The 27,479-nt window shown below is 43.0% G+C and overlaps 1 protein-coding gene across 2 annotated transcripts in view; it reads left to right on the top strand.

The window, feature by feature from the left end:
- spata17 (spermatogenesis associated 17) overlaps positions 1–27,479 on the top strand; it is a 64,760-nt gene that overhangs the window by 10,605 nt on the left and 26,676 nt on the right. For both annotated transcript variants that reach the window (XM_071415590.1, XM_071415589.1), the window contains exons 6-9: positions 1,359–1,482; positions 3,210–3,419; positions 9,669–9,817; positions 24,241–24,376. In XM_071415590.1, the coding sequence (XP_071271691.1) occupies positions 1,359–1,482; positions 3,210–3,419; positions 9,669–9,817; positions 24,241–24,376 (619 nt within the window). The remainder of the gene's footprint in view (positions 1–1,358; positions 1,483–3,209; positions 3,420–9,668; positions 9,818–24,240; positions 24,377–27,479) is intronic.

Raw genomic sequence — 27,479 nt, 5'->3', positions numbered from 1 at the left:
ACAACTTCATCTTTTCACATTAATAAGCAATTTCCCCTTCACCAGGTGGCCAAATGGGTGCCACACTACTCTGCATATTTCATTTATTTTGTCATTTAATCTTGTGTGGAGGGAGGAATGAAAATGCTGCGACGCAAAGGGAAATGGTGGTGATTTTTAAATGTCAATACGGCGGTGTGTGTAACCTTACGTTAGGACGGTATGAATATTCTCCTTTGTGAGCACATAATTGAAAACTGAGAGCGGCTTGGGAACGAAAGCCTGATGAGCAATGGTTACCTTTTTATATCTCTCGCTTGCTGATGAATTGGATGGGCTTTTCTTTTAGTCTAATGTCTTTGTGCGTTTGCGTGTGTGTGTGTGGGCGCGCATTGTCATGTCCGTGTTGTGTGCGCGCCTGTTTGACTGCGCCGTTGTGTTTGCGTGCGCGCGTGTGTATGTTTTAGTAATTGTTTCCGATTCCCCTTAAGTTATTACCCCACACAGTAACAGTGTGTGATTGTAAAATGAGATTGCGTATGGGCTTTTAATGTGTCCCATTTAGACAGCTCGGATAGCAGATGTCATGGAGCGCCTTGGCTATTCTGATGGAATATATTCATCATCCCACTGCCTGGCACACTGACGGCTTCACTCTCTCTCTCACTCAGTCTCTCTCCCTCTCCCTCCCTACCTCTCTCTCCCTCTCTCTCTCTCTCTCTCCCTCCCTACCTCTCTCTCCCTCTCTCTCTCTCTCTCTCCCTCCCTACCTCTCTCTCCCTCTCTCTCTCTCTCTCTCCCTCTCTCCCTCTCTCTCTCTCTCTCTCTCTCTCTCTCTCTCTCTCTCTCTCTCTCTCTCTCTCTCTCTCTCTCTCTCTCTCTCCTTCTCTTTCTCTCTCTCCTCTCTCTCTCTCTCTCCCTCCCTCTCTCTCTCTCCCTCTCCCTCTCTCTCTCTCCCTCTCCCTCTCTCTCTCTCGTTCTCTCCCCCTCTCTCCCTCTCTCTCTCTCTCTCCCTCTCACCCCCCCCCCCCCCCTCTCTCTCAGCCCTGATTGGAGTCATTAGGCATGTATTTCCTGCTAGAGGAGAGATCAGGGATTCACTTGTAGCAAGAAACTCCCTGATCCCTGATCACTGTGTACTCAGTCTTTCTCCCTCACACACATCCGCGCGGACACACACACAAAACACACACACACACACTCAAGCGGGTAAATGGCCACTAAACAAACTGCAAACAATATTTTCTCTCTCTCTCTCTGTGTGTGTGTGTGTGTGTGTGTGTGTGTGTGTGTGTGTGTGTGTGTGTGTGTGTGTGTGTGTGTGTGTGTGTGTGTGTGTGTGTGTGTGTGTGTGTGTGTGTGTGTGTGTGTGTGTGTAGGAGGGATCTGGAGGAGTTTTCAGAGTTCCAGATGAGAGAGAGGGAGCGTCTGGCCATGGAGAGAGAGGAGGAGGAGAAGACTGTCCAGGCTCAGAGGATGCACTTCCTACTCAGCACAAAGCAGGTACACACACACACACTGGATTCAGAGAGCCATGCGTACAGCCACTGCCACTGACAAGCCTTCATGTTCCTTTTAGCGGGGGTGGTGTTGGCAGTAATTGAGAAGGGGATGTATAATTTAGGGGGCACGTCCAGTAGCGCACGTGTGTGTGTGTGTGTTTGTGGGCTGTAGGCGGCTGTAGGTATCTGCTGAGTGGGAGGTTTACACGGCTGCTCTCTCCTGGCACCCCTGTGTGCTCATAATGAAGATGAAGTAGTGTGTTGCTGGTCAGTGGGTGTGGGTGGGTGGGTGTGTCTCCACCAGGTAGTCATTTCCTTGTTGCCTGTACTCTCTTTTCGTCGTCATGATCTTTCCATCAGATTCTGATGTGTGTGTCCGTCCGCCTGTCCACTTACCTGTCCTGCTTCCATAATCACCCCCACTCCGGTAAAGGAATGTTCTCACGGGCGTCATGACAAACGTTGCCCGGGAGTCATTGGCTTTGAAAAGGACCGGAACTGTGACATTTGACCGAAGCTGTTAAAGATGGGGCATAAAAGAGGCTGATTGTGAGAGAGATAGTGAAGGAGAGAATGAACTCCATGGCGCTGGGCTGTGCGTATGGCGGGAGAGAGGAGGAGAAGGAAAGAGAGTGGAAGAGAGATGAACAAAAAAAAGTGGAAGAGTATAAGAAAATAGTTAGCCAAATGTCTCTCTGTGGCACTCCGCTGTGGACACGGTGGGAGAGAGAGAGTAGAAGGAAATAGCTATAAGAAAATGAGTGTGAAGAGAGAGAAAATGTTTAGTGTCTCTGGGTGGTAGTGGGCTGTGCATATGGTCCCATCCATTTCCTCGCGGTGGCCAGGAAATGGATGGGTCTCCCACAGTTCATCCTTAACGCCAGCCACTCCGCTGGACACAAGTGGCCGCTCTGACATAGATTTACTTCCCCTGTTCAGGGGGTCAACATCATTGCTCTTCCCCAGCGCAGCGCGGTGGCCAGTCGAGGTGGGTTCACAGTGTGTTACCCCCTGCTACGATGCTACACCACCCTACAAGTCCCTCTACCCACAGTGGCCAGGAACTAGCAGCTACATGCAAGCACACACACACACACACACACATTCCACCCTGCCCTGTCCCTCTTCAGTGGCCAGGCAAAAGTAGTAGCACGAAGGCAGTCCCACTCCTAGTCTGGCCTAAAAAAGGAAGTTATTAGCATATATAGTAGCTAGCTAGCAGAGCTCCTCAAAGCTTTGGTCTCCTAATTAAAGCAGAGCAGTGGATCAGTCTGATGTGAATAATTATTATTTCTCGGCCTGTCTGTCTGTCTGTGACCAATCTCTCTATTTGAAGGGATGCGAGTCTGAGGCTAGGGCTTGGACAATACGTTCTTAGTCTGTGTGAACTTACATTGGCCCTGTGTTGGAGTTATAGCTGGAGTGGCCAACTCTAATCCCGGAGGGACACTGTGCGTGCAGGCTTTTGTTCCTGCTCAGCACTAACACACTAGCAAACAGTCATTTGTTACAAAACATTTAATCACTTGGTAATTCTCTCTTTTCCTCATATGTCCAGTGTAACTGGTACAACTACTGTAAAGCGTAAGTAATGGCTGGTGCATGGCAAAGTGTTACATTCATTTTCCTGTTTATTCTCCCATACTGTATTTGTAGATAATGCATTGGTTATACGATACTGTACATTCCCTGTCTTTCCCTTCACTCTATCCTGTTCTTCCTCTGCAGTGCCCTGGAGTATTCAACTCTCCATTCAGACCTGGGCCAGATGAGATGGAGCTGAGGCTCCGGAGGACCAAGCCCCTGCCACCCAGAAACTTTCCCAGGGACAGAGCCTCTCTCCTGGGTAACACCAGCCCCTCAGCCCCCTCCTTTCCGGGAGTCCCTAGAGCCTTTGGAGCCAAGCCCCTGCCTCCCATTCCCAGCAAGAAACCACAGGTGAGACATACTCAGCAATGAAAGGAAAGAGAAATATCATTGCACTATATTCCCAGTCTGGTAGTGTTATTAGTAACAGTATAGCAGTCAAGTACCAGTATAGGGCCAGTATAGTTGTCTTATTAGTATCATTATAGTAACAGTATAGCAGTAACGAGCAAAACACTAGTTATATTAGTACCAGTATTGGTACCAGTATAGTGATCGTATTAGTATCTTGGTATCAGTATAGCAGTCTTACTAGTAACAGTATTAGTACCAGTATATCAGTATTATTAGTAACAGTATTAGTATCAGTATAGCAGTCTTACTAGTAACAGTATTAGTACTGTTATAGCAATCTTAGCAGTAACAGTATTAGTAGCAGTATAGTAATCACATTAGTAACTTAGTAGCAGTATAGTAATCATATTAGTAACTTAGTAGCAGTATAGTAATCGTATTAGTAACTTAGTAGCATTATAGTAATCGTATTAGTAACTTGGTTGCAGTAGAGTAATCGTATTAGTAACTTAGTAGCAGTATAGTAATCGTATTAGTACCTTAGTAGCAGTATAGTAATCATATTAGTAACTTAGTAGCAGTATAGTAGTCGTATTAGTAACTTAGTAGCAGTAGAGTAATCGTATTAGTAACTTAGTAGCAGTATAGTAATCGTATTAGTAACTTGGTAGCAGTATAGTAGTCGTATTAGTAACTTAGTGGCAGTATAGTAGTCATATTAGTAACTTAGTAGCAGTAGAGTAATCGTATTAGTAACTTAGTAGCAGTAGAGCAGACTTATTAGTAACTTAGTAGCAGTATAGTAATCGTATTAGTATCTTAGTAGCAGTAGAGTAATCGTATTAGTAACTTAGTAGCAGTAGAGCAGACTTATTAGTAACTTAGTAGCAGTATAGTAATCGTATTAGTAACTTAGTAGCAGTATAGTAATCGTATTAGTAACTTAGTAGCAGTAGAGTAATCGTATTAGTAACTTAGTAGCAGTATAGTAATCGTATTAGTAACTTAGTAGCAGTATAGTAATCGTATTAGTAACTTAGTAGCAGTAGAGTAATCGTATTAGTAACTTAGTAGCAGTAGAGTAATCGTATTAGTAACTTAGTAGCAGTATAGTAATCGTATTAGTAACTTAGTAGCAGTAGAGTAATCGTATTAGTAACTTAGTAGCAGTAGAGTAATCGTATTAGTAACTTAGTAGCAGTAGAGTAATCGTATTAGTAACTTGGTAGCAGTAGAGCAGACTTATTAGTAACTTAGTAGCAGTATAGTATTCGTATTAGTAACTTAGTAGCAGTATAGTAATCGTATTAGTAACTTAGTAGCAGTAGAGTAATCGTATTAGTAACTTAGTAGCAGTATAGTAATCATATTAGTAACTTAGTAGCAGTAGAGTAATAGTATTAGTAACTTAGTAGCAGTAGAGCAGTCTTATTAGAAACGTAGTATCAGTATAGCAGTCCTAATAGTAACAGTATTAGTACCAGTATAGCATTCTTTCTAGTTTAGTTTGTTTGCACAAATAGAAAGACAGTTTGTAACAGTATGTGCAAGAGGGGAAAAGGCCCAAAAGGGCTTAAATCACACAGATTCCGCAGTGTGGACAAACAAACAATAAAATAAAAACTAGACGCAAAAGAGACAGACAGTCAAGCTACTGCGGTGTAGAACTGTGATGGACAGTATGTGCCTCTTCATTTTTTTCTTAACAACGACAGGGATAGCTTGGCAAAATCAGGCGAGAATGAGTTCCAGATCATAGGGCCTCTATAGGTCATTCAGAATTGAGAATTGGTTGTTCTTGAATATGGCTGACGTAGCTGTTGTCTGAATTATGGAATTAATATATATAAAAAATATCTAATGTATGATCTTTGCGGTCATTTGCCTCATGTATTTCGTCAATTAAGTAAGTAACAGCCATGTAGGGAGAGAGATTTTCTGAAGCCATACTGATATTTGTATAACAGACTTTCCTTGTTAAGATATTTGATAAATCTGTTTTATGCAAACTTCTCAACCCAAAAAATTCTCGCTGGCAAAGTTTGTATAGAAGTAGTAACAGTATTAGTATAGAAGTCTTACTAGGAACTTAGTAACAGTACTACTACTAGTATAGCAGTATATCTGTAAAGTCTCAGGCCTCTTAGAGGAAACAGATGTGTTCACTGACTTCCTCTGACTGGTCCAATCAGGCTCCAGAGATGGGGATAACAAAGTGTCATAGCAATTATCGGAGGAGCTCTCCCCCTGGTGAGGATGATGAAAGGGGGCGCGTGGTGCCGTGAGATGATTCTTTAAACTCCCCTTAAAAAAGAATGATATCATTAAAACATGGCGGCGTGTCTCTCGCGGGGCCACTGGAAGACGTTTAGACCCTCCGATCCAGGCAGATCAGCAGGTCCTGTCAGCCCAAGCTGCTGCTATTAAAGTGAGCCCATCAAACCAGGCCTCCGCCAGGGAATACTCCGCCATTTAAAACAGCCTTGATGAAGAATTCTTTAAGTACCCCTGGATTCCGGCGTGTCATCTCGTCCAGCTGTGAGAAAGATTTGATGAGAAGCGTTTGCCATTTGTGTTATTTACGGTCCAAGGCTTTTATGGTAACTGGTTCCTATTATTGGTTTCTATTAATGTAAAACATAAGTGAGCAGAAATGAGGCGTGGATCATCTCTTTTTATTAGCCCAGAGTCCCTCACCCCGGGCACTGAGATGGTGCACACACACACACACACACACACACACACACACACACACACACACACACACACACACACACACACACACACACACACACACACACACACACACACACACACACACACACACACACACACACACACACACACACACACACACACACACACACACACGCATACACATAGAGACATGCACGCACACACTCTCTTATGCACACCCTGCTCCGGCTCCATCTGGCTCTTGCTAACAGGAATTCATTATAGAAGGCTGGGATGTCTAGCACTGCTCCATGGATGAGATGAGCCTATATTATTTATCTGTGTTTTACCCTCGCTAAGGACAGGGTTCACCCCCATTTCCTCTCCTCCCTCCGCCTCATCCCTCTCTTTTATCTCTCCCTCTTTCTCTCTCCTCCCCCCCACGCTCTTTCTATTGCTTCCTACCACTGCCTCTACCAACCTCTCTGTCTCCTTCCCTCCTTCCCTTTATCTTTCCCAGTCTCTCCCTTTGTCTTATTGTCACCCTCTTCACTTCTCTCCCTCCCTCTCTTTCTCTCCCTCCCTCCCTCTCGCTCCCTCTCTTCCTCTTTCTTTCCCTCCCTGTGTTTCCCAGTGTTCTTGGTGTGTGTGTTCTCCAGTAGTGTGAGTCCTGGCCTGTCCCCAGTGTGATAACATCAGTGGTGATGGATAGGTGGAGGTGGTTGTTTGGGAAGTGTTTGGGTCTGGTCAGGCCAGGGCGCTGATCCTGTGGTGATAGGACCAAGGACAGGGGCTCCCTGCTAGCTACTCTCCCCAACCAACCAACAGCAACAACAGCTGAAGGTCACTCCACTAAACAACAGCTACCTAACAACACAACCACATTGAGAGAAGTTACAGGACTAAGGAAAGTTAAAGGACTACGGGAAGTTAGTGGAGACAAGGGGAAGTTACTAAACTAGACTGAGGAAAGTTACTTAACTACACAAAGAAAAGGTACTTAACCAAACTAAAGAAAGTTACTAAACTAGACTAAGGAAAGTTACTTAACTACACAAAGAAAAGGTACTTAACCAAACTAAAGAAAGTTACTAGACTAGACTAAGGAAAGTTACTTAACTACACACAGGAAAGTTACTTAACCAAACTAAAGAAAGTTACTAAACTAGACTAAGGAAAGTTACTTAACTACACAAAGAAAAGGTACTTAACCAAACTAAAAAAAGTTACTAAACTAGACTAAGGAAAGTTACTTAACTACACACAGGAAAGTTACTTAACCAAACTAAAGAAAGTTACTAAACTAGACTAAGGAAAGTTACTTAACTACACAAAGAAAAGGTACTTAACCAAACTAAAGAAAGTTACTAAACTAGACTAAGGGAAGTTACTTAACTACACAAAGAAAAGGTACTTAACCAAACTAAAGAAAGTTACTAAACTAGACTAAGGAAAGTTACTTAACTACACAAAGAAAAGGTACTTAACCAAACTAAAGAAAGTTACTAAACTAGACTAAGGAAAGTTACTTAACTACACACAGGAAAGTTACTTAACCAAACTAAAGAAAGTTATTTAACTACACGAAGGAAAGTTACTAAACTACACAAAGGAAAGTTACTTAACTAGAATAAAGAAAGCTACTTAACTACACAAAGGAAAGCTACTTAACTACACAAAGGAAAGTTACTTAACTAGAATAAAGAAAGCCACTTAACTACACAAAGGAAAGCTACTTAACTACACAAAGGAAAGTTACTTAACTAGAATAAAGAAAGCTACTTAACTACACAAAGGAAAGTTACTTAACTACACAAAGGAAAGTTTCTTAACTACATGAAGGAAAGTTACTAAACTACACGAAGGAATGTTACTAAACTACACAGAGGAAAGTTTCTTAACTAGACTAAGGAAAGTTACTAAACTACACGAAGGAAAGTTTCTTAACTAGACTAAGGAAAGTTACTTAACCAAACTAAAGAAAGTCATTTAACTACACGAAGGAAAGTTACTAAACTACACAAAGGAAAGTTACTTAACTAGAATAAAGAAAGCTACTTAACTACACAAAGGAAAGTTACTAAACTACACGAAGGAAAGTTACTTAACTACACAAAGGAAAGTTTCTTAACTACACGAAGGAAAGTTACTAAACTACACAATGGAATGTTTCTTAACTAGGCTAAGGAAAGTTACTAAACTACACGAAGGAAAGTTTCTTAACTAGACTAAGGAAAGTTACTAAACTACACAAAGGAAAGTTACTTAACTAGAATAAAGAAAGCTACTTAACTACACGAAGGAAAGTTGCTTAACTAGACTAAAGAAAGTTACTTAACTACACAAAGAAAAGGTACTTAACCAAACTAAAGAAAGTTACTTAACTAGACTAAGGAAAGTTACTAAACTACACAAAGGAAAGTTACTTAACTAGAATAAAGAAAGCTACTTAACTACACAAAGAAAAGGTACTTAACCAAACTAAAGAAAGTTACTAAACTAGACTAAGGAAAGTTACTTAACTACACAAAGAAAAGGTACTTAACCAAACTAAAGAAAGTTACTTAACTAGACTAAGGAAAGTTACTTAACTACACACAGGACAGTTACTTAACCAAACTAAAGAAAGTGATTTAACTACACGAAGGAAAGTTACTAAACTACACAAAGGAAAGTTACTTAACTAGAATAAAGAAAGCTACTTAACTACACAAAGGAAAGTTACTAAACTACACGAAGGGAAGTTACTTAACTAGAATAAAGAAAGCTACTTAACTACACAAAGGAAAGTTACTAAACTACACAAAGGAACGTTACTAAACTACACAAAGGAAAGTTACTTAACTAGAATAAAGAAAGCTACTTAACTACACGAAGGAAAGTTACTAAACTACACGAAGGAAAGTTACTTAACTAGACTAAGGAAAGTTACTAAACTAGACTAAGAAAAGTTAGTAAACTAAACTAAGGAAAGTTACTGTAGATTAAGGAAAGTTACTGTAGACTAAGGAAAGTTACTAAACTGAGGAAAGATACTGTAGACTACGGATAGTTACTAAACTAAGGAAAGTTACTGTAGACTAAGGAAAGTTACTAAGCTAAGGAAAGTTACTAAGCTAAGGAAAGTTACTAAACTTTAGTAACCAAGGAAAGTTACAAAACTAGTCCAAGACTAAGGAAAGTTACTAATTAGATGAAGGAATTAGACTAAATTGGCTGTGGATTTACTGCTAAGCCATAACTACCTGTGGGGGGGGGGACGGATCAGAGAGAGAGAAGAAAGAGACAGAGAATGATAGAAAGAGTTAGAGAAATAGAAAGAGGGATAGAGAGAAAGAGGGAAAGAGATGGAGAAAGATGCAGAGAAAAGGAGAGAGAGCCGGGAGAGAATGAGGGAGAGACTAGAGACAATGTGCCTCTGATTAAGACGTCAGTTCTTAACACTGCAGGGCTTCTGACTTCCATTACAGCATGTTTGATCAATGGAAAATGTTTCGAATGTTGGGAATGTATTTGTCATGCCCGCTAGTGTCTGTATAATGGCTTCCCCATCTTTCTCCTGTGTGTTAGGGTCCGTTCCGTGAGCCAGCGGAGGTGTGGGCTCAGAGACAGCGTGGTCTCGAGCCGTCTCTGAGAGTCCAGACCTCCATCTCTGACCTGGAGCAGGCCCAGGACCAGCTACGCTCTGAAGAATGGAGGAACCGCACCATGGAGACCATGTAAGTACACACGAACACAGATGCAGCCTTTTGTCCTAATGGATAGCAGTTATATGCTACTTTTCATCACATGAAAAAGGGCTTTACAGTGTGTGTGTGGATAATGGACTTCATCCACCTCCTGTGTGTGTGTGTGGCTCACACCTGAGCCTTTTGGGGAGACTGACAGTGCAACAGCAGCACGACAGCGACAGCAGCACTACAGCATCAGAACACATTCCTTCCACAACAGAACATAATCACAGTATAACAGGGGATTATCATCACCCCACTTTAGACTAGAATGGCTGTTTAACTCTGTAGTTTAATTACCAGCTCACTGTGTTATATGCAGACTATATTCAAACACAACCCCATTACCACAGCACACACACACACACACTCACATGAATGCATGATCCTACACACACACTATGCACACAGAAACACCACAGATAGTTAATGTGGGAATCCAATTATTCTCAATATGTGTGTGCGAGCGTGTGTGTGTGTGTGTGTGTGTGTGTGTGTGTGTGTGTGTGTGTGTGTGTGTGTGTGTGTGTGTGTGTGTGTGTGTGTGTGTGTGTGTGTGTGTGTGTGTGTGTGTGTGTGTGTGTGTGTGTGTGTGTGTGTGTGTGTGTGTGCGTGTGTGCGTGCGTGCGTCTGTTCGTGGGCAAAGAGAGACGCCATTAACCCCCTGTTTGATCCACCAGCCGCCAACACACACACTCATTTCAACTAGACGTTTCAAGGGACCACACTGAACTTGCCTGCGTACCCTCCTTGTCTCCCCCACTCTCTCTCCCTTTCCAGTTGAATGTGTCTCTAATGAGTTATCAGACTCTCCAGTGTAGCGTGATGATGATGGTTTTGGGGGGGGGGGGTTAAACAGTTCAAGTGGCTGAGGTGACAACTTCACATCTGAAGAGAACACTGTTACAGTACTGTAGGTCTGTAACGGGTGAATAGGGTTACTGTAACACGCTGGTTTGTTTCACAGGCAGGTTGACGTTTATTTTCATAAGTCTTGTCTTGGAGGCAGAACAGAGCGATTTCCCCTTCAAGTCAAAATTGGCTATATTGTAAAAATGTGTGTGCTTTTTGGTCTTAATTTAAGTTTAGGGTTGGGCATTAGGGTTAGCAGTGTGGTTAATGTTAGGGTTAGGGTTGCACATTTTGGGGAATATTCAGAGCTGGAAACTTTCCGTGGGAATTAATGGGAATATATGGGAATTAACGGGAATATATGGGAATTAACGGAAATATATGCAAATTAATATTAATACCATTTAAATGTAGATGTTTTTTTGCATTGGATATATTTACCATATCATATGGAGACAAACATAAACCTTTTACCTTATCATAAGTAGACATAATTGCAAATGATTAAATCCTTCCAAAATATATATTTTTAAACTATTTAGTTTACGAATTGAACTTTAATTAAATGAGTTGACTCTTCACATGGGATGATTTCACTGAACAACAAAAGAAAGGGAATATTGAATGATCCCCAATGATCCATCACATCTCCCAAAAATGTTTTCAACATACATCTGTAAAATGATAGTCTAGAGACTTAAGCTTTGGTTATCTTCCTCCCAGGCTTCCATGTCTTCTCCCTGGACCTCCTCAATGTCCACCTCTTGAACATCAGACTTTGAGGCCTCATCTTCACTGTCACTTTCCAACCTTGTTGAGGATGGCTCGTTGTCAGGCTCAAAAAGCCTCAAATTTGCCCGGATGGCCACCAATTTTTCAAACCTTGTATTGTTCAGCCTGTTGCGTGCTTGGGTGTGTGTGTTCCTAAACAAGGACCAGTTGCGCTCTGATGTAGCTGATGTTGGTGGGATTTGGAGGATGATGGAGGCAACAGGGGAAAGAGCCTCAGATCCACAAAGTCCCTTCCAGCAGGTGGCTGAGGAGATATGTTGGCACCACTGCCATATTGCATCTCCATCCCAAAGCCCTTGCTTGGAAGTGTACTTCGCTAGACTGCCAAGAACCTTGCCCTAATCCAGGCCAAGGTGGCGAGACACGGTAGTGATGACACCATAGACCTTGTTCTTGCCAGCATACTTGGGGTCCAACATGTACGCTGCGCTGTGTATGGGCTTCAGGCAGAAGTCTTCACACTTTTTGATGTATTTCAGAACTGCAGTTTCCTCTGCTTGGAGCAACAGTGAAGTGGGCAGGGCAGTAGGGATATCTTCTCTTACATCTGCAAGCAGAGTCTGAACATCCGACAGGATGGCATTGTCTCCCTCAATCCGTGCAATGGCTACTGCTATAGGTTTCAGGAGTTTCAGGCTGCTTACCACTCTCTCCCAAAATACATCATCCAGGAGGATCCTCTTGATGGGGCTGTCCATATCGGAAGATATGTCAAACAAGATGACAACACCACCCCAACGGGTGTTGCTGAGCAGCTTCAATGTGGTGCTCTTATTCTTCTCACTTTGCTTGGTGAGGTAGATTGCTGCTATAACTTGATGACCTGTCACATACCTAACTTTTTTCTTGGCTCTCTTGTAGAGTGTATCCATTGTTTTCAGTGCTATCCTTCCGGAGCAGATACAATGCATGAACAGCACAGCCAATGGGTGTGATGTGAGGGTAGGACTACTCCACTTTAGACCAAGCAGCCTTCATGTTTGCACCATTGTCTGTCACCAATGCAAATACCTTCTGTGGTCCAAGGTCATTGATGACTGCCTTCAGCTCATCTGCATTGTAGAGACCGGTGTGTCTGTTGTCCCTTGTGTCTGTGCTCTTGTAGAATACTGGTTGAGGGGTGGAGATGATGTAGTTAATTATTCATTGCCCACAAACATTCGACCACCCATCAGAGATGATTGCAATACAGTCTGTTTTCTCTATGATTTGCTTGACATTCACTTGAACTCTGTTGAACTCTCATCCAGCAAATGAGTAGATAAAGCATGTCTGGTTGGAGGGGTGTATGCTGGGCGAAGAACATTCAGAAATCTCTTCCAATACACATTGCCTGTGAGCATCAGAGGTGAACCAGTTACATACACAGCTCGAGCAAGACATTCATCAGTATTTCTCTGACTACGTTCCTCCATTGAGTCAAAAACACTTCTGATTCCAGGAGGACCATGAGCTGTTGCTATCGAATAAGGTGTCCGATTCAGCATTGTCACCTTGAATTAAAAGTAGAGGGACTTTTGTCAGAGGTTGCTTGTTGTGAGCGCTGAGAGAACTTTATGCACTTGGCCAGATGATTCTGCATCTAAGTTGCATTCTTCACATATGATTTGGCACAGTATGTGCAAATGTACAGAGCTTTTCCTTCTACATTAGCTGCAGTGAAATGTCTTCACACATCAGATAGTGCCCGTGGCATTTTCCTGTAAAGATTAGAAAAAAATGAGTAAAAAAAAAACATACAATTCCATGTACAGATAAATAGTTAACCTTTCTAGCGCAGGCGTTCCTTGACAACATTCCGCTGAAAAGGCAGCACGGGAAATTCAAAAATATTTTTGGGAAATATGTAACTTTCACACATTAACAAGTCCAATACAGCAAATTAAAGATAAACATCTTGTTAATCTACCCATCGTGTCTGATTTCAAAAAGGTTTTACAGCGAAAACACAACATATGATTATGTTAGTTCAGAGCCAAGTCAAAAAAACACAGCCATTTTACAGCCAAAGATAGGAGTCACAAAAAGCAGAAATATAGATAAAATGAATCACTAACCTTTGATTATCTTCATCAGATGACACTCATAGGACATCATGTTACACAATACATGTATGTTTTGTTCGATAATGTGCATATTTATATCCAAAAATCTCAGTTTACATTGGCGCGTTACGTGCAGTAATGTTTTGATTCCAAAACATCCCGGTGATCTTGCAGATAGCCACAGAAATCCCAGAAATACTCATAATAAACATCGATAAAAGATACAAGTGTTATTCACAGAATTAAAGATAGACTTCTCCTTAATGCAACCGCTGTGTCACATTTCAAAAAACTTTACGGAAAAAGCATAATCTGAATACGGCGCTCAGAGCCCAATCCAGCCAAATCCAGCCAAAGAAATTTCCTCCATGTTGGAGTCAACAGAAGTTAGAAATAACATGATAAATATTCACTTACCTTTGATGATCTTCATCAGAATGCACTCCCAGGAATCCCAGTTCGACAATAAATGACTGATTTGTTCCATAAAGTTCCATAAAGTCCATAATTTATGTCCAAATAGCCACTGGTTGTTAGCGTGTTCAGCCCAGTAATCCATCTTCATGAGCACTAGGTCCAGACAAAAACTCTGTTACAGGTCGTAGAAACATATCAAATGATGTATGGAATCAATCTTTAGGATGTTTTTAACATAAATCATCAATAATGTTCCAACCGGAGAATTCCATCGTCTGTAGCAAAGCACTGGAACGAGAGGTAACTCTGTCGGGAGCGCGCGTCACGAGCCTGAGACACTCTGCCAGACCACTAACTCAAACAGGTCTCATGAGCCCCTCCTTTATAGCAGAAGCCTGAAACAAGTTTCTAAAGACGGTTGACATCTAGTGGAAGCCTTAGGAAGTGCAACTTGACCCCATAGACACTGTGTATTCGGTAGACCAAGCTTTGAAAAACTACAAACCTCAGATTTCCCACTTCCTGGTTGGATTTTTCTCAGGTTTTCGCCTGCCATATGAGTTCTGTTTTACTCACAGACATCATTCAAACAGTTTTAGAAACTTCAGAGTGTTTTTTATCCAATACTACTAATAATATGCATATATTAGCAGCTGGGACAGAGTAGGAGGCAGTTTACTCTGGGCACGCATTTCATGCAAAAGTGAAAATGCTGCCCCCTAAACAACTCCTTTGTAAGATAAATGTGTTAAATGAAACATGTATGGAAACATGTGAATTAACACTCCTCAGTTAACAGGCTCAAGCAAGCTAAAACCCACATGGTAGCAAAAACTAACTAGCAGAAATTGTTAACAAGTAAAAAAATTATTTAAACACTCTTTGCTGTAAGCTACTATTTACTAGTTAACAAAAAATAATGTAGGTCATATAAAATATATTCACCCCACCCAGTATTGTAATCAAAACTTACCAGAAAGCATGCAGTCCTTGGCTCAGACAGTGTAGTAGTGTGGGCTTAATAGCATCTCATTAGTGTGCAAGATCTTGAGAATCAGCTGTACATGTGATGGAAGAATGCATTGTTCATGCAGAGGGTTGCAATTCCATTGAATTGGGGATAGTTTAACCAAAATATGCCACAAGACCTAGAATTGCCTTATGTGTATCTCACAAAAAAGGTTCACTGTTATGAGCTAACTTTTTTGATGAATTTAAGCAAAATTCTCAAAATTCCAGGACTTAACTTCCCATTCTGGAAATTTACCGGAAAGTTTCCGAGCTTTTGCAACCCTAGTTAAGGTTAAGGTTGGGGTTAGGTTTCAAATCAGATTTTATGACTTTGTGTCTCTGCCAGCTAGTGACCACTCTGCAGAGCTGCCTCCAGAACAAGATTCATGACAAACAAAACGCTTCACTAATGCTAGTGGGTCATTGTCTTCAGTACATGCTCAGATGGGAGTGTATACATATGGCCACTTATTGAACAGGATGTTACCAAATGAAGACTACGGAATACAAGCTATAGTACAGGACAAGTGAGCTCTGCCTAGACCCAGAGAAGACAAAGAGACTGGAGATTTGAAAGCGATGCAGTCCTTTCGTACCCTGGTCACACACAGCCTAAAGCATCTGAGAGTCCAGGTTTAACAGGCACATTATCAGTCTCAATTGACTGAAACAACACAGTTTGCACACACTCACACACACACACACACACACACACACACACACACACACACACACACACACACACACACACACACACACACACACACACACACACACACACACACACACACACACACACACACACACACACACACACGTCTGTCTCAGTTGACTGAAACAGCACAGTTTATGTAGTCACCCACAGACACGGGAGACTGATCAACTCAACAACCTCCCCCTGCTCCCCTCTCTCTCTCTCTCTCTCTCTCTCTCTCATTTTCCTAACCTCACCCTCTCCCTCTGCCGGTTTTTGGTGGCAGTGTCTGTGTGTGTGTGTGCGTGTGTGCTCGTATGCCCATGTGTGTGTGCATGTATGCCCATGTGTGTGTGAATGCGTGTGTGTGTAAATGTGTATGTGTGTGTTGTCACCGGGGCCGGCAGCTCGGCCTCAGCCCAAAGATCCCTGGTGAGGAGTCAAACTTTCCTTAATGGCCCTGAATGAATAAAAACTAGCCTATTAAAAGGCAATCGGGAGGCAATAAGAGCTGTGAGTGGAACCAGCCGGCGAGGCGAGCTGCGCCCGGGCCCAGTGCAGCCTGGGACATTGGGGCCACATTAATATCACGCCGCTGATGTCCCTCCCATGTGCACATTAGCTAGGACTGCTGGGTAATCTGTCTTGTAGGGTCTCTGGTGGCCACAGAGTGTCTTTGCCGCCTTGGCTGTGTTTGTGTTTGTGTGTAGACGTGTGTGCGCGCGTGCAGGACCATCGCTTAAACTGACCAATTCCAGGCTTGTCATGCCACCTTGTGTGGTGTACACGTCCCTCTCTCTTCCTTGTCTCTCTATAAATATGTATAGTAGGAAATTAGTTCACTAGCTCTTGAATACATCACACTAGCGATAGATGCTGATTATGTATTTGCTACATGCATTATATTATTGGCAAACACAATTTCCACACAGACTGACATGTTCATGTAAGTACTATTGTATTTAACTGGGCAAGCCAGTTAAGAACAAATTCTAATTTACAGTGACGGCCTACCTCGGCCAAACCATAACCTGGATGACGCTGGGCCAATTGTGCGCCGCCCTATGGGACTCCCAATCACGGCCGGTCGTGATACAGACTGGAATCGAACCAGGATCTGTAGTGACGCCTCTAGCACTGAGATACAGTGCCTTAGACCGCTGCGCCACTTGTGAGCCCACTATACATACACCAACGCCACTATACATACGCCAACGCCACTATACATACGCCAAAGCTACTATACATACGCCAAAGCTACTATACATACGCCAAAGCTACTCTACATACGCCAACTCTACTATACATACGCCAACTCTACCATACATACGCCAACTCTACTATACATACGCCAACTCTACCATACATACGCCAACTCTACTATACATACGCCAACTCTACTATACATACGCCAACTCTACTATACATACGCCAACTCTACCATACATACGCCAACTCTACCATACATACGCCAACTCTACCATACATACGCCAACTCTACTATACATACGCCAACTCTACCATACATACGCCAACTCTACCATACATACGCCAACTCTACTATACATACGCCAACTCTACTATACATACACCAACGCCACTATACATACGCCAACTCTACTATACATACGCCAACTCTACTATACATATGCCAACTCTACTATACATACGCCAACTCTACCATACATACGCCAACTCTACCATACATACGCCAACTCTACCATACATACGCCAACTCTACTATACATACGCCAACTCTACTATACATACGCCAACTCTACTATACATACGCCAACTCTACTATACATACGCCAACTCTACCATACATACGCCAACTCTACCATACATACGCCAACTCTACCATACATACGCCAACTATACCATACATACGCCAACTATACCATACTTACGCCAACTCTACTATACATACGCCAACTCTACTATACATACGCCAACTCTACTATACATACGCCAACTCTACTATACATACGCCAACTCTACCATACATACGCCAACTCTACCATACATACACCAACAATACCATACATACGCCAACTCTACCATACATACGCCAACTCTACTATACATACGCCAACTCTACTATACATACGTCAACTCTACCATACATACGCCAACTCTACCATACATACGCCAACTCTACCATACATACGCCAACTCTACCATACATACGCCAACTCTACCATACATACGCCAACTCTACCATACATACGCCAACTCTACCATACATACGCCAACTCTACTATACATACGCCAACTCTACCATACATACGCCAACTCTACCATACATAAGCCAACTCTACCATACATACGCCAACTCTACCATACATACGCCAACTCTACCATACATACGCCAACTCTACCATACATACGCCAACTCTACTATACATACGCCAACTCTACTATACATACGCCAACTCTACCATACATACGCCAACTCTACCATACATACGCCAACTCTACTATACATACGCCAACTCTACCATACATACGCCAACTCTACTATACATACGCCAACTCTACTATACATACGCCAACTCTACTATACATACGCCAACTCTACCATACATACGCCAACTCTACTATACATACGCCAACTCTACCATACATACGCCAAATCTAAAAAAGTCAACGTGGAAAGCGTATCTATTGAGTAGGGTTTTAATACAAACCCAGCTAGCACATTTGGTTCCTTGACAGTTGTGGGAATGTAAGATTTTGGTTTCCCATTGCTTCTGTGAACGAAGTCATAAGTTTCCTGACCGGTAACATTTTTAAACGTTCTGAGAACGGAAGTGATTATTTTGCCTGTTCTGGGAACATACATTTTTAGGTTGCAGGGAGGTTCTAAGAACGTTTTACTATGGTTCCCTGAGAATATTTTTCAGTAAAATTTTGAATAACATTGTTAGTTTAGGTTAACTGCTTTGAGCTCAGATAGGACACTTGGAAATTAATTTGCTTTGGTATTAATCATGCAAACATATTTATTATTTAAATCTGGCACTTGCGTCAGTGAGATTCAAACATTTGAACTTCTGCTCTTTATCCATATAATTAGTACACTGCGCCACCAGGATGGCAAGCAGGTCACCTATAATAAAAATCATTATTTGGTGTCCATCCATGTCTGAGGACGTCGGAAGATGACATGGAAACTGACCACTAGGGGCAACAGTGAGTAATGGAGTCCAGGTGAGTCCGGTGAAGTGCTGGTGCGACTAACGATGGTGACAGGTGTGTAATGATTAGCAGCCTGGCGACCTCGAGTGCCAGAGAGGGGAAGCGGGAGCAGACGTGACAGTACCCCCCCCCACCCCCCTCCTGGCGTCCTACCTGGGCGAGCCTGACGGGCCGAGGCGTGGGAGCCAGGCGAGCCGGCTGCGGCATGGGAGCCCGACGAGCCGGCTGAGGCATGGCGTGGGAGCCCGACGAGCCAGCTGAGGCATGGCGTGGGAGCCTGTCGAGCCAAGCAAGGCTTGGCGTGGGAGCCTGTCGAGCCAAGCAAGGCTTGTGAGCCTTTCGAGCCAACCGAGGCTTGTGAGCCTCTCGAGCCAGCTGAGGCATGGGAGCCTGACAAGCCAGCTGAGGCTTCCCCGGTTGCTTCGGCAGTAGCACCCGGACCCAACATCACCAACAAAAAACTCCCTGATGCTTCCAATTGTGGTTTCTGCATTCTGTAACGGTTCTGTAACTACAGACGCTGTGAGATGGGAAGCAAGTATAGGGTGAGGATTTAATAATAAATAGACATGAAACTAAACAAGAACAGTGTCTGGACAAGAGAAGCAAAACAACATCAGTGCAGTAATGGGAATGAAACTGAGGGAGTGACAGATATAGGGGAGGTAATCAATGATGTGATAGAGTCCAAGTGAGTCCGATGAAGCACTGGCGCGCGTAATGATGGTGACAGGTGTACGTAATGATGAGCAGCCTGGCAACCTCGAGCGCCAGAGAGGGGGAGCGGCGGCAGATGTGACAATCTAATTCTGACGTGAGACTATGAGAGTTTGTAAAGGATGGGTCTAGCATACCATGTTTTTTTATCATACAAAGCTGTTCATTAAAGTCGATTCAAACAGACCCCATTTCAAAGGAAACAAGCACCCACCTGAACAAACTGAACTTCTTATGGCTGCAGGGGCAGTATTGAGTAGCTTGGATGAAAGGTGCCCAGAGTAAACGGCCTGCTCCTCAGTCCCAGTTACTAATATATGCATATTATTATTAGTATTGGATAGAAAACACTCTGAAGTTTCTAAAACTGTTTGAATTATGTCTGTGAGTATAACAGAACTCATATGGCAGGCAAAAAAATCCAAACAGGAAGTGAGAATTCTGAGAGTGGTCGATGTTAAAGTCATTGCCTATTCAATTCCCTGTAATATATGGATCTGTTTGCACTTCCTACGCCTTCCACTAGATGTCGACAGTCAGTAGAACGTGGAATTACATTTACATTTAAGTCATTTAGCAGACGCTCTTATCCAGAGCGACTTACAAGTTGGGAAGTGTGGGAATGAAGCTTATGCTGTGTTGTGGGACTGGATGGGAGGTGTTTGAGTCAGTGGTCTGGCAGAGTGCCAGTTCTTGGTCACGCACTTTCCTCATGATATCGCCATGCGTTCCATTACTTATAGAGACTGAAAAGAATGCTCCGGTAGGAACGTTATTGGATATACAGTGGGGAGAACAAGTATTTGATACACTGCCGATTTTGCAGATTTTCCTACTTAAAAAGCATGTAGAGGTCTGTAATTTTTATCATAGGTACACTTCAACTGTGAGAGACGGAATCTAAAACAAAAATCCCGAAAATCACATTGTATGATTTTTAAGTAATTAATTAGCATTTTATTGCATGACATAAGTATTTGATACATCAGAAAAGCAGAACTTAATATTTGGTACAGAATCCTTTGTTTGCAATTACAGAGATCATACGTTTCCTGTAGTTCTTGACCAGGTTTGCACACACTGCAGCAGGGATTTTGGCCCACTCCTCCATACAGACCTTCTCCAGATCCTTCAGGTTTCGGGGCTGTCGCTGGGCAATACGGACTTTCAGCTCCCTCCAAAGATTTTCTATTGGGTTCAGGTCTGGAGACTGGCTAGGCCACTCCAGGACCTTGAGATACTTCTTACGGAGCCACTCCTTAGTTGCCCTGGCTGTGTGTTTCGGGTCGTTGTCATGCTGGAAGACCCAGCCACGACCCATCATCAATGCTCTTACTGAGGGAAGGAGGTTGTTGGCTAAGATCTCGCAATACATGGCCCCATCCATCCTCCCCTCAATACGGTGCAGTCGTCCTGTCCCCTTTGCAGAAAAGCATCCCCAAAGAATGATGTTTCCACCTCCATGCTTCACGGTTGGGATGGTGTTCTTGGGGTTGTACTCATCCTTCTTCTTCCTCCAAACACGGCGAGTGGAGTTTAGACCAAAAAGCTCTATTTTTGAATCATCAGACCACATGACCTTCTCCCATTCCTCCTCTGGATCATCCAGATGGTCATTGGCAAACTTCAGACGGGCCTGGACATGCGCCTGCTTGAGCAGGGGGACCTTGTGTGCGCTGCAGGATTTTAATCCATGACGGCGTAGTGTGTTACTAATGGTTTTCTTTGAGACTGTGGTCCCAGCTCTCTTCAGGTCATTGACCAGGTCCTGCCGTGTAGTTCTGGGCTGATCCCTCACCTTCCTCATGATCATTGATGCCCCACGAGGTGAGATCTTGCATGGAGCCCCAGACCGAGGGTGATTGACCATCATCTTGAACTTCTTCTATTTTCTTCTATTTTCTAATAATTGCGCCAACAGTTGTTGCCTTCTCACCAAGCTGCTTGCCTATTGTCCTGTAGCCCATCCCAGCCTTGTGCAGGTCTACAATTTTATCCCTGATGTCCTTACACAGCTCTCTGGTCTTGGCCATTGTGGAGAGGTTGGAGTCTGTTTGATTGAGTGTGTGGACAGGTGTCTTTTATACAGGTAACGAGTTCAAACAGGTGCAGTTAATACAGGTAATGAGTGGAGAACAGGAGGGCTTCTTAAAGAAAAACTAACAGGTCTGTGAGAGCCTGAATTCTTACTGGTTGGTAGGTGATCAAATACTTATGTCATGCAATAAAATGCAAATGAATTACTTAAAAATCATACAATGTGATTTTCTGGATTTTTGTTTTAGATTCCGTCTCTCACAGTTGAAGTGTACCTATGATAAAAATTACAGACCTCTACATGCTTTGTTAGTAGGAAAACCTGCAAAATCGGCAGTGTATCAAATACTTGTTCTCCCCACTGTATATGATAACAACATCCTGAAGATTGATTCTCTACTAAGTTTGACCAGTTTATTCGACTTGTAATATAACTTTTTGAAGTTTTCGTCCGACGTTTGCCTGCATCTGTGCGAGCGTTTGGACACGTGTACTACACATGCTAGCAAAATTAGCTAATTGGACATAAGTAATAGACATTATCGAACAAAACAACGATTTATTGTGGAACTAGGATTCCTGGCACTGCATTCTGATGAAGATAATCAAAGGTAAGGGAATATTTATGATGTAATTTCTGTTGACTCCAACATGGGGGCTAATTTGGCTATTGTTCTGAGCGCCGTCTCAGATTATTGCATGGTTTGTTTTTCCGTAAAGTTTTTTGAAATCTGACACAGCGGTTGCATTAAGGAGAGGTATATCTATAATTCCATGTGTATAACTTGTATTATCATCTACATTTATGATGAGTATTTCTGTTGAAACGATGTAGCTATGCAAAATCACTTGATGTTTTTGGAACTAGTGAATGTAACGCGCCAATGTAAACTCAGATTTTTTTATATAAATACGAACTTTATCAAACAAAACATGCATGTATTGTGTAACATGAAGTCCTATGAGTGTCATCTGATGAAGATCATCAAAGGTTAGTGATTCATTTTATCTCTATTTCTGCTTTTTGTGAAAGCTATCTTTCGCTGGAAAAATGGCTGTGCTTATTGTGGTTTGGTGGTGACCTAACATAATCGTTTGTAGTGCTTTCGCTGAAAAGCATATTTGAAATCTGACACTTTGGTGGGATTAACAACAAGATTACCTTTAAAATGGTATAAGACACATGTATGTCTGAGGAATTTTAATTATGAGATTTCTGTTGTTTGAATTTGGCGCCCTGCACTTTCACTGGCTGTTGTCATATCATCCCGGTAACGGGATTGCAGCCATAAGAAGTTTTAACAAGATAGAGGCTATAGAGAGTTTGTTGGCGCTGATAACAGAATGTGTATGTTTTTAAATAACATACTTATAACGTTATTTGAATGTTACTAATGTTTTCTTGTAGTTTTAATGGAAAGTGTTCTTAATGTTCTGAGAACATTACTTTAAACAGAACCATGAGGAAACCTGTATGAAACGATATGCTGAATTACTGAAACCACCTAAAAAACATATGGTTCTCAGAACGTTATGTGCTAGCTGGGTATCCTGCACCATTCCCAGAACTTCGTGGGAAAGTTGTTTGCAAAATAACCATAGGACAACCACACTCTCACCAAGCTCTAAGAAACATATGGTTCTCAGAACGTTATGTGCTAGCTGGGTTGTGCCTAGGTAGCGTTTTTGTTTGTTTGTTTGTTTGTTTGTTTAGTGATGTACTCAAGTTGACCCCCCCCCCCCACACACACACACACACACACACACACCTAGTGCACAGGATAAATATTCCCCTAAGTAATGTGTCTGGGGTGTAATTTACAAAATCAACCTGACAGAAATTAACAGCTGGCTTTTCTCCTCGGCAATAGCGATTTACTCTGAACACCAGCAAACAACAAAAAACAACCACACACACACCTCCTAACTCTTATATGTAGTGATAAGCTCTGCAGACAAGAAGTCCCATTTGGCTGCAAAAACACACACTATAGAGCAGGGCTGGGCAACTCCAGTCCTCGGGGGCCTGATTGGTGTCACACTTTGTCTCCATACCTAGCAAACACAGCTGATTAATCAAATTGCATTCTAAACTGAACATCATGATTAGGTGATCATTGGAGTCAGGTGTGTTAGCTGGGGCTGGGGCAAAACTGTGACACCAATCAGACCCCTGAGGACTGGAATTGCCCACCCCTGCTATAGAGGCTCTTTGAGTGTGTGGGGGGAATTTGGATGGAAATCAGACGTGTGTGTGTGTGTGTTTCCTGGGTCATTTCCACTGTGTGGTCCAAAGCAGAGATACAGAGAGACATAAGACAAGGCCTACATCATTAGACTGGACCAGCAGGCATTCATGTAATATCAGACTGGGATGGAGATGAAGAGAGGACCCTGCCATCATGGAGGGAGGGATGGAGGGAAGCGGGATGAAGGGATGGAGGGAAGCGGGATGAAAGGATAGAGGGATCGAATAGGAGGCCCATACTGAATGTTGTGTCTAGGAATTGTCTTAGAGATGGGGCTTAGGTTTACAGAGATTGGACTGTATATTGTTTTGAAGGTGCACTGGATTCTTTCGAAAGCATTATTGTCGACGTTGTTGACATGAGACTTCATAGGTCCTCTCCTCTCCTTCTCTCCAGGTTCCAGCCGTTCTCTAAGGCCCATCAGAACAGGAGTTATGAGAGGATGCTCCACACCACCTCTTCCTTCCAGCCTGTCCCCTATGGGACCAAATACTTCAGAGAGGAACACCAGGAGGACCTGCAGGGGAAACAGGTACCAATGTTGTTTTCTTTGTGTGTGTGTTTTCAACCTGGGAATTCCTGTTCTTCTCACATCATCCTCTATGCATTGTGTATTATTCAAGTCAACCTTTTTTGTTGTTGGACATCCCGCTATCTTTTTAACTATATTGTTATTTGAGATATGAGTCCGTTCAATATCTGAAGACACACACAGCCTCAGTTTAAGAAACAACACTCGCTTTTACCATGGAGAGCACTCTAACACAACCTCCCAACTTCAGCTATACACATTTGTCAAACCTGACAGCAATTTAATAAATCCATGCACTCTCTCACGCGCAAATGCACACACACACACACACACACAATCACAACCCACACATACGCCCTGGCCACAGTCAAATCCCCCCCCCACCCCCCCACACACACACACACCTGCGGGGATGCATACGTAAATGAGTGGGCTGTGGCAGCAGCAGTGTGGTCGGCCCCCCGGCCCCAGGCATTAGGTAATTGAGTGTGTCTTTGCTCAAGGCCTTTCATGGATCAGGGTTTTTTATTAGCTCTGTTCCCAGCAGCCACAGCCCCGCAGCGCGCACACACACACACACACACACACACACACACACACACATACACACACACCAATTGCCTGGAAACGAGGCAAATGAGAGAACACTTTGCCCAGAATGAGATAAACAAGGCGGCACGCCACAGGGTCTCCCGCCGCTGACGGCAGGGGCAGGATATGTCGCATGTCTCAGCAACACTGGACACTTTGCTACGGGGATGTGTGTGTTGAGATGTGTCAAGCAGGGTTTCCGTCATGAAAATGTTGCGCCGGACATTTGCCGGCAGCATTTTTAATTTACCAGACATTTGAGAAATTTACCGGACCCATAATGCATTGGGTGAGTAACCTGATTAGGGCGTCTACCCACGCTGCTCAGAGTGACAGAAATCACAATCACATGTAGATTATGGTAATTCATATTAACAGAACATGCAAGTCTAGGATGTATGTCCTTCTTACCGAATTCCGATGTGCACTTTGAAGATGTTAGATTCACTTTCCACATTTACTTTTCTTCAGCCAACAAGATGAGTAACGAACAGCAAATCCCAAGCCTATATCAATCTACTATCCCCCATAGTAGAAAAGTTTACCTATTATATTGGTCAGCTTGTCGAGAAAAAATTGCCTATACCAAACAGACTCTGGGACAGTTGTGGGACAATAGATCCCAAATGCATACAACCAATAGAAACAGGCTACAGTAAATTTAAAAAAAGTTAAAAAGCAATGATTCTGATGCAACAGATCAGAACATTTAGCTTAAAATGTTGCAAAACGATTATTTCTTCACATTATAAGCGCAGCAATGTGCACCATACCGTAGGCTACGCCCAAATGTTTGTTTCATAATACATTTAGCGGGAAAACACCATTGTCAAAATGAGAAATTTAGAAAGAGGGGAAATCTATAGATGCAAGAACTATGGATTGCTAATATGACTAGGATTGTGCCTTTTGGCTCTGGACAATGAAGGAAAGTTGATAACCAATAGAAGCTGAGAGAGAGAGGCTACTGGTTTCAATGGCATATGGAAGTCTTTATAAAATAATTGCCTCCATGGATATAGTCGGACTTTGCCTAGGCTACTTTGAAGCAACGTAAAACATGCCTCATAATGTGTAGTAAAACATTAAGGCTTCAAACAATTAAGTAGCTACGGTATATGTTTTCAAAATGCATACTGCCTCCAGCTCAATGCAAATTGGTGTGTGACGTACTGAAGAAGTCTTCCTTGCGCTGCCTATACATTTGAATGGCGAATGGGAAGCGCGCTTCATTTAGGCTACCAGTTGAGAAATAGGCCTAGAAATCGTAGCTCTTTTTTAATCGTGGCCGTCCAACCTTTTTTTAACACACGATTGCATTTCGAATTGTTGCGCAGTGATTGGGCTTATAAAAGCGCTGTCTGACAAATTGTCAACTCAAAGGCTCTGGATCTGTATGCTGTGCGTTTGTGATAGATACGATACATAACGAATATACACACGCCAATTTAATTCCACTAAATTATGCAAATGAACCCATAGACCAATAAGCATGACCGGCCAAATGTATTTACACACAACTGGTATTTCCATCAATTAATAGGCTTAAAAGCCTTCTCACGGATAATCAATCAAATTGATTTAGAAACCCCTTTTTAAGTCAGCAGTAGTCACTAAGTGCTTATACAGAAACCAAGCCTGAAACCCCAGAGAGCAAGCAATGCGGTTATTTTAGCACGGTGACTAGGAAAAACTCTAGAAAGGCTGGAACCTAGAAAGAAGCCTAGAGAGGAACCAGGCTCTGAGGGGTGGCCAGTCCTCTTCTGGCTGTGCCGGGTGAAGATTATAAGAGTACATGGCCAGTAAGGCCAGATGGTTCATCAAGATGTTCAAACGTTGTGAGTGAGTGAGTGAGTGAGTGAGTGAGTGAGTGAGTGAGTGAGTGAGTGAGTGAGTGAGTGAGTGAGTGAGTGAGAGAGAGAGAGAGAGAGAGAGAGAGAGAGAGAGAGAGAGAGAGAGAGAGAGAGAGAGAGAGAGAGAGAGAGAGAGAGAGAGAGAGAGAGAGAGAGAGAGAGAGAGAGAGAGAGAGAGAGAGAGAGAGAGAGAGAGAGAGAGAGAGAGAGAGAGAGAGAGAGAGAGAGAGAGAGAGAGAGAGAGAGAGAGAGAGAGAGAGAGAGAGAGAGAGAGAGAGAGAGATGAATAGGTCAGGGTTCCATAGCCGCAGGCAGAACAGCAGAAACTGGATCATCAGCATGACCAGATGGACTGCCAGGAGTAGTCAGGCCAGGTAGTCCTGAGGCATGGTCCTAAGCCTCAGGTCTTCCGGGAGGGAGGGAGAGAGAGATGGGAGAATTAGAGGGAGCATACCTAAGATCACATGGAACACCAGATAAGACAGGAGAATTACACCAGATATGACAGACTGACCCTACCCCCTGGCAGACTATTGCAGCATAGATGCTAGAGATCGAGACAGGGGGGTCAGGGGACACTGTGGCCCCGCCCAAAGTTACCCCCGGACAGGGCCAACCAGGCAGGATATAACCTCACCCACTTTGCCAAGGCACAGCCC

This window comes from Salvelinus alpinus, chromosome 9 (assembly GCF_045679555.1).
Source record: "Salvelinus alpinus chromosome 9, SLU_Salpinus.1, whole genome shotgun sequence".
NCBI classification, from domain to species: domain Eukaryota; kingdom Metazoa; phylum Chordata; class Actinopteri; order Salmoniformes; family Salmonidae; genus Salvelinus; species Salvelinus alpinus.
Note: the sequence above shows the minus strand (reverse complement) of the source record. Positions and strands in the feature narration are given on the sequence as shown.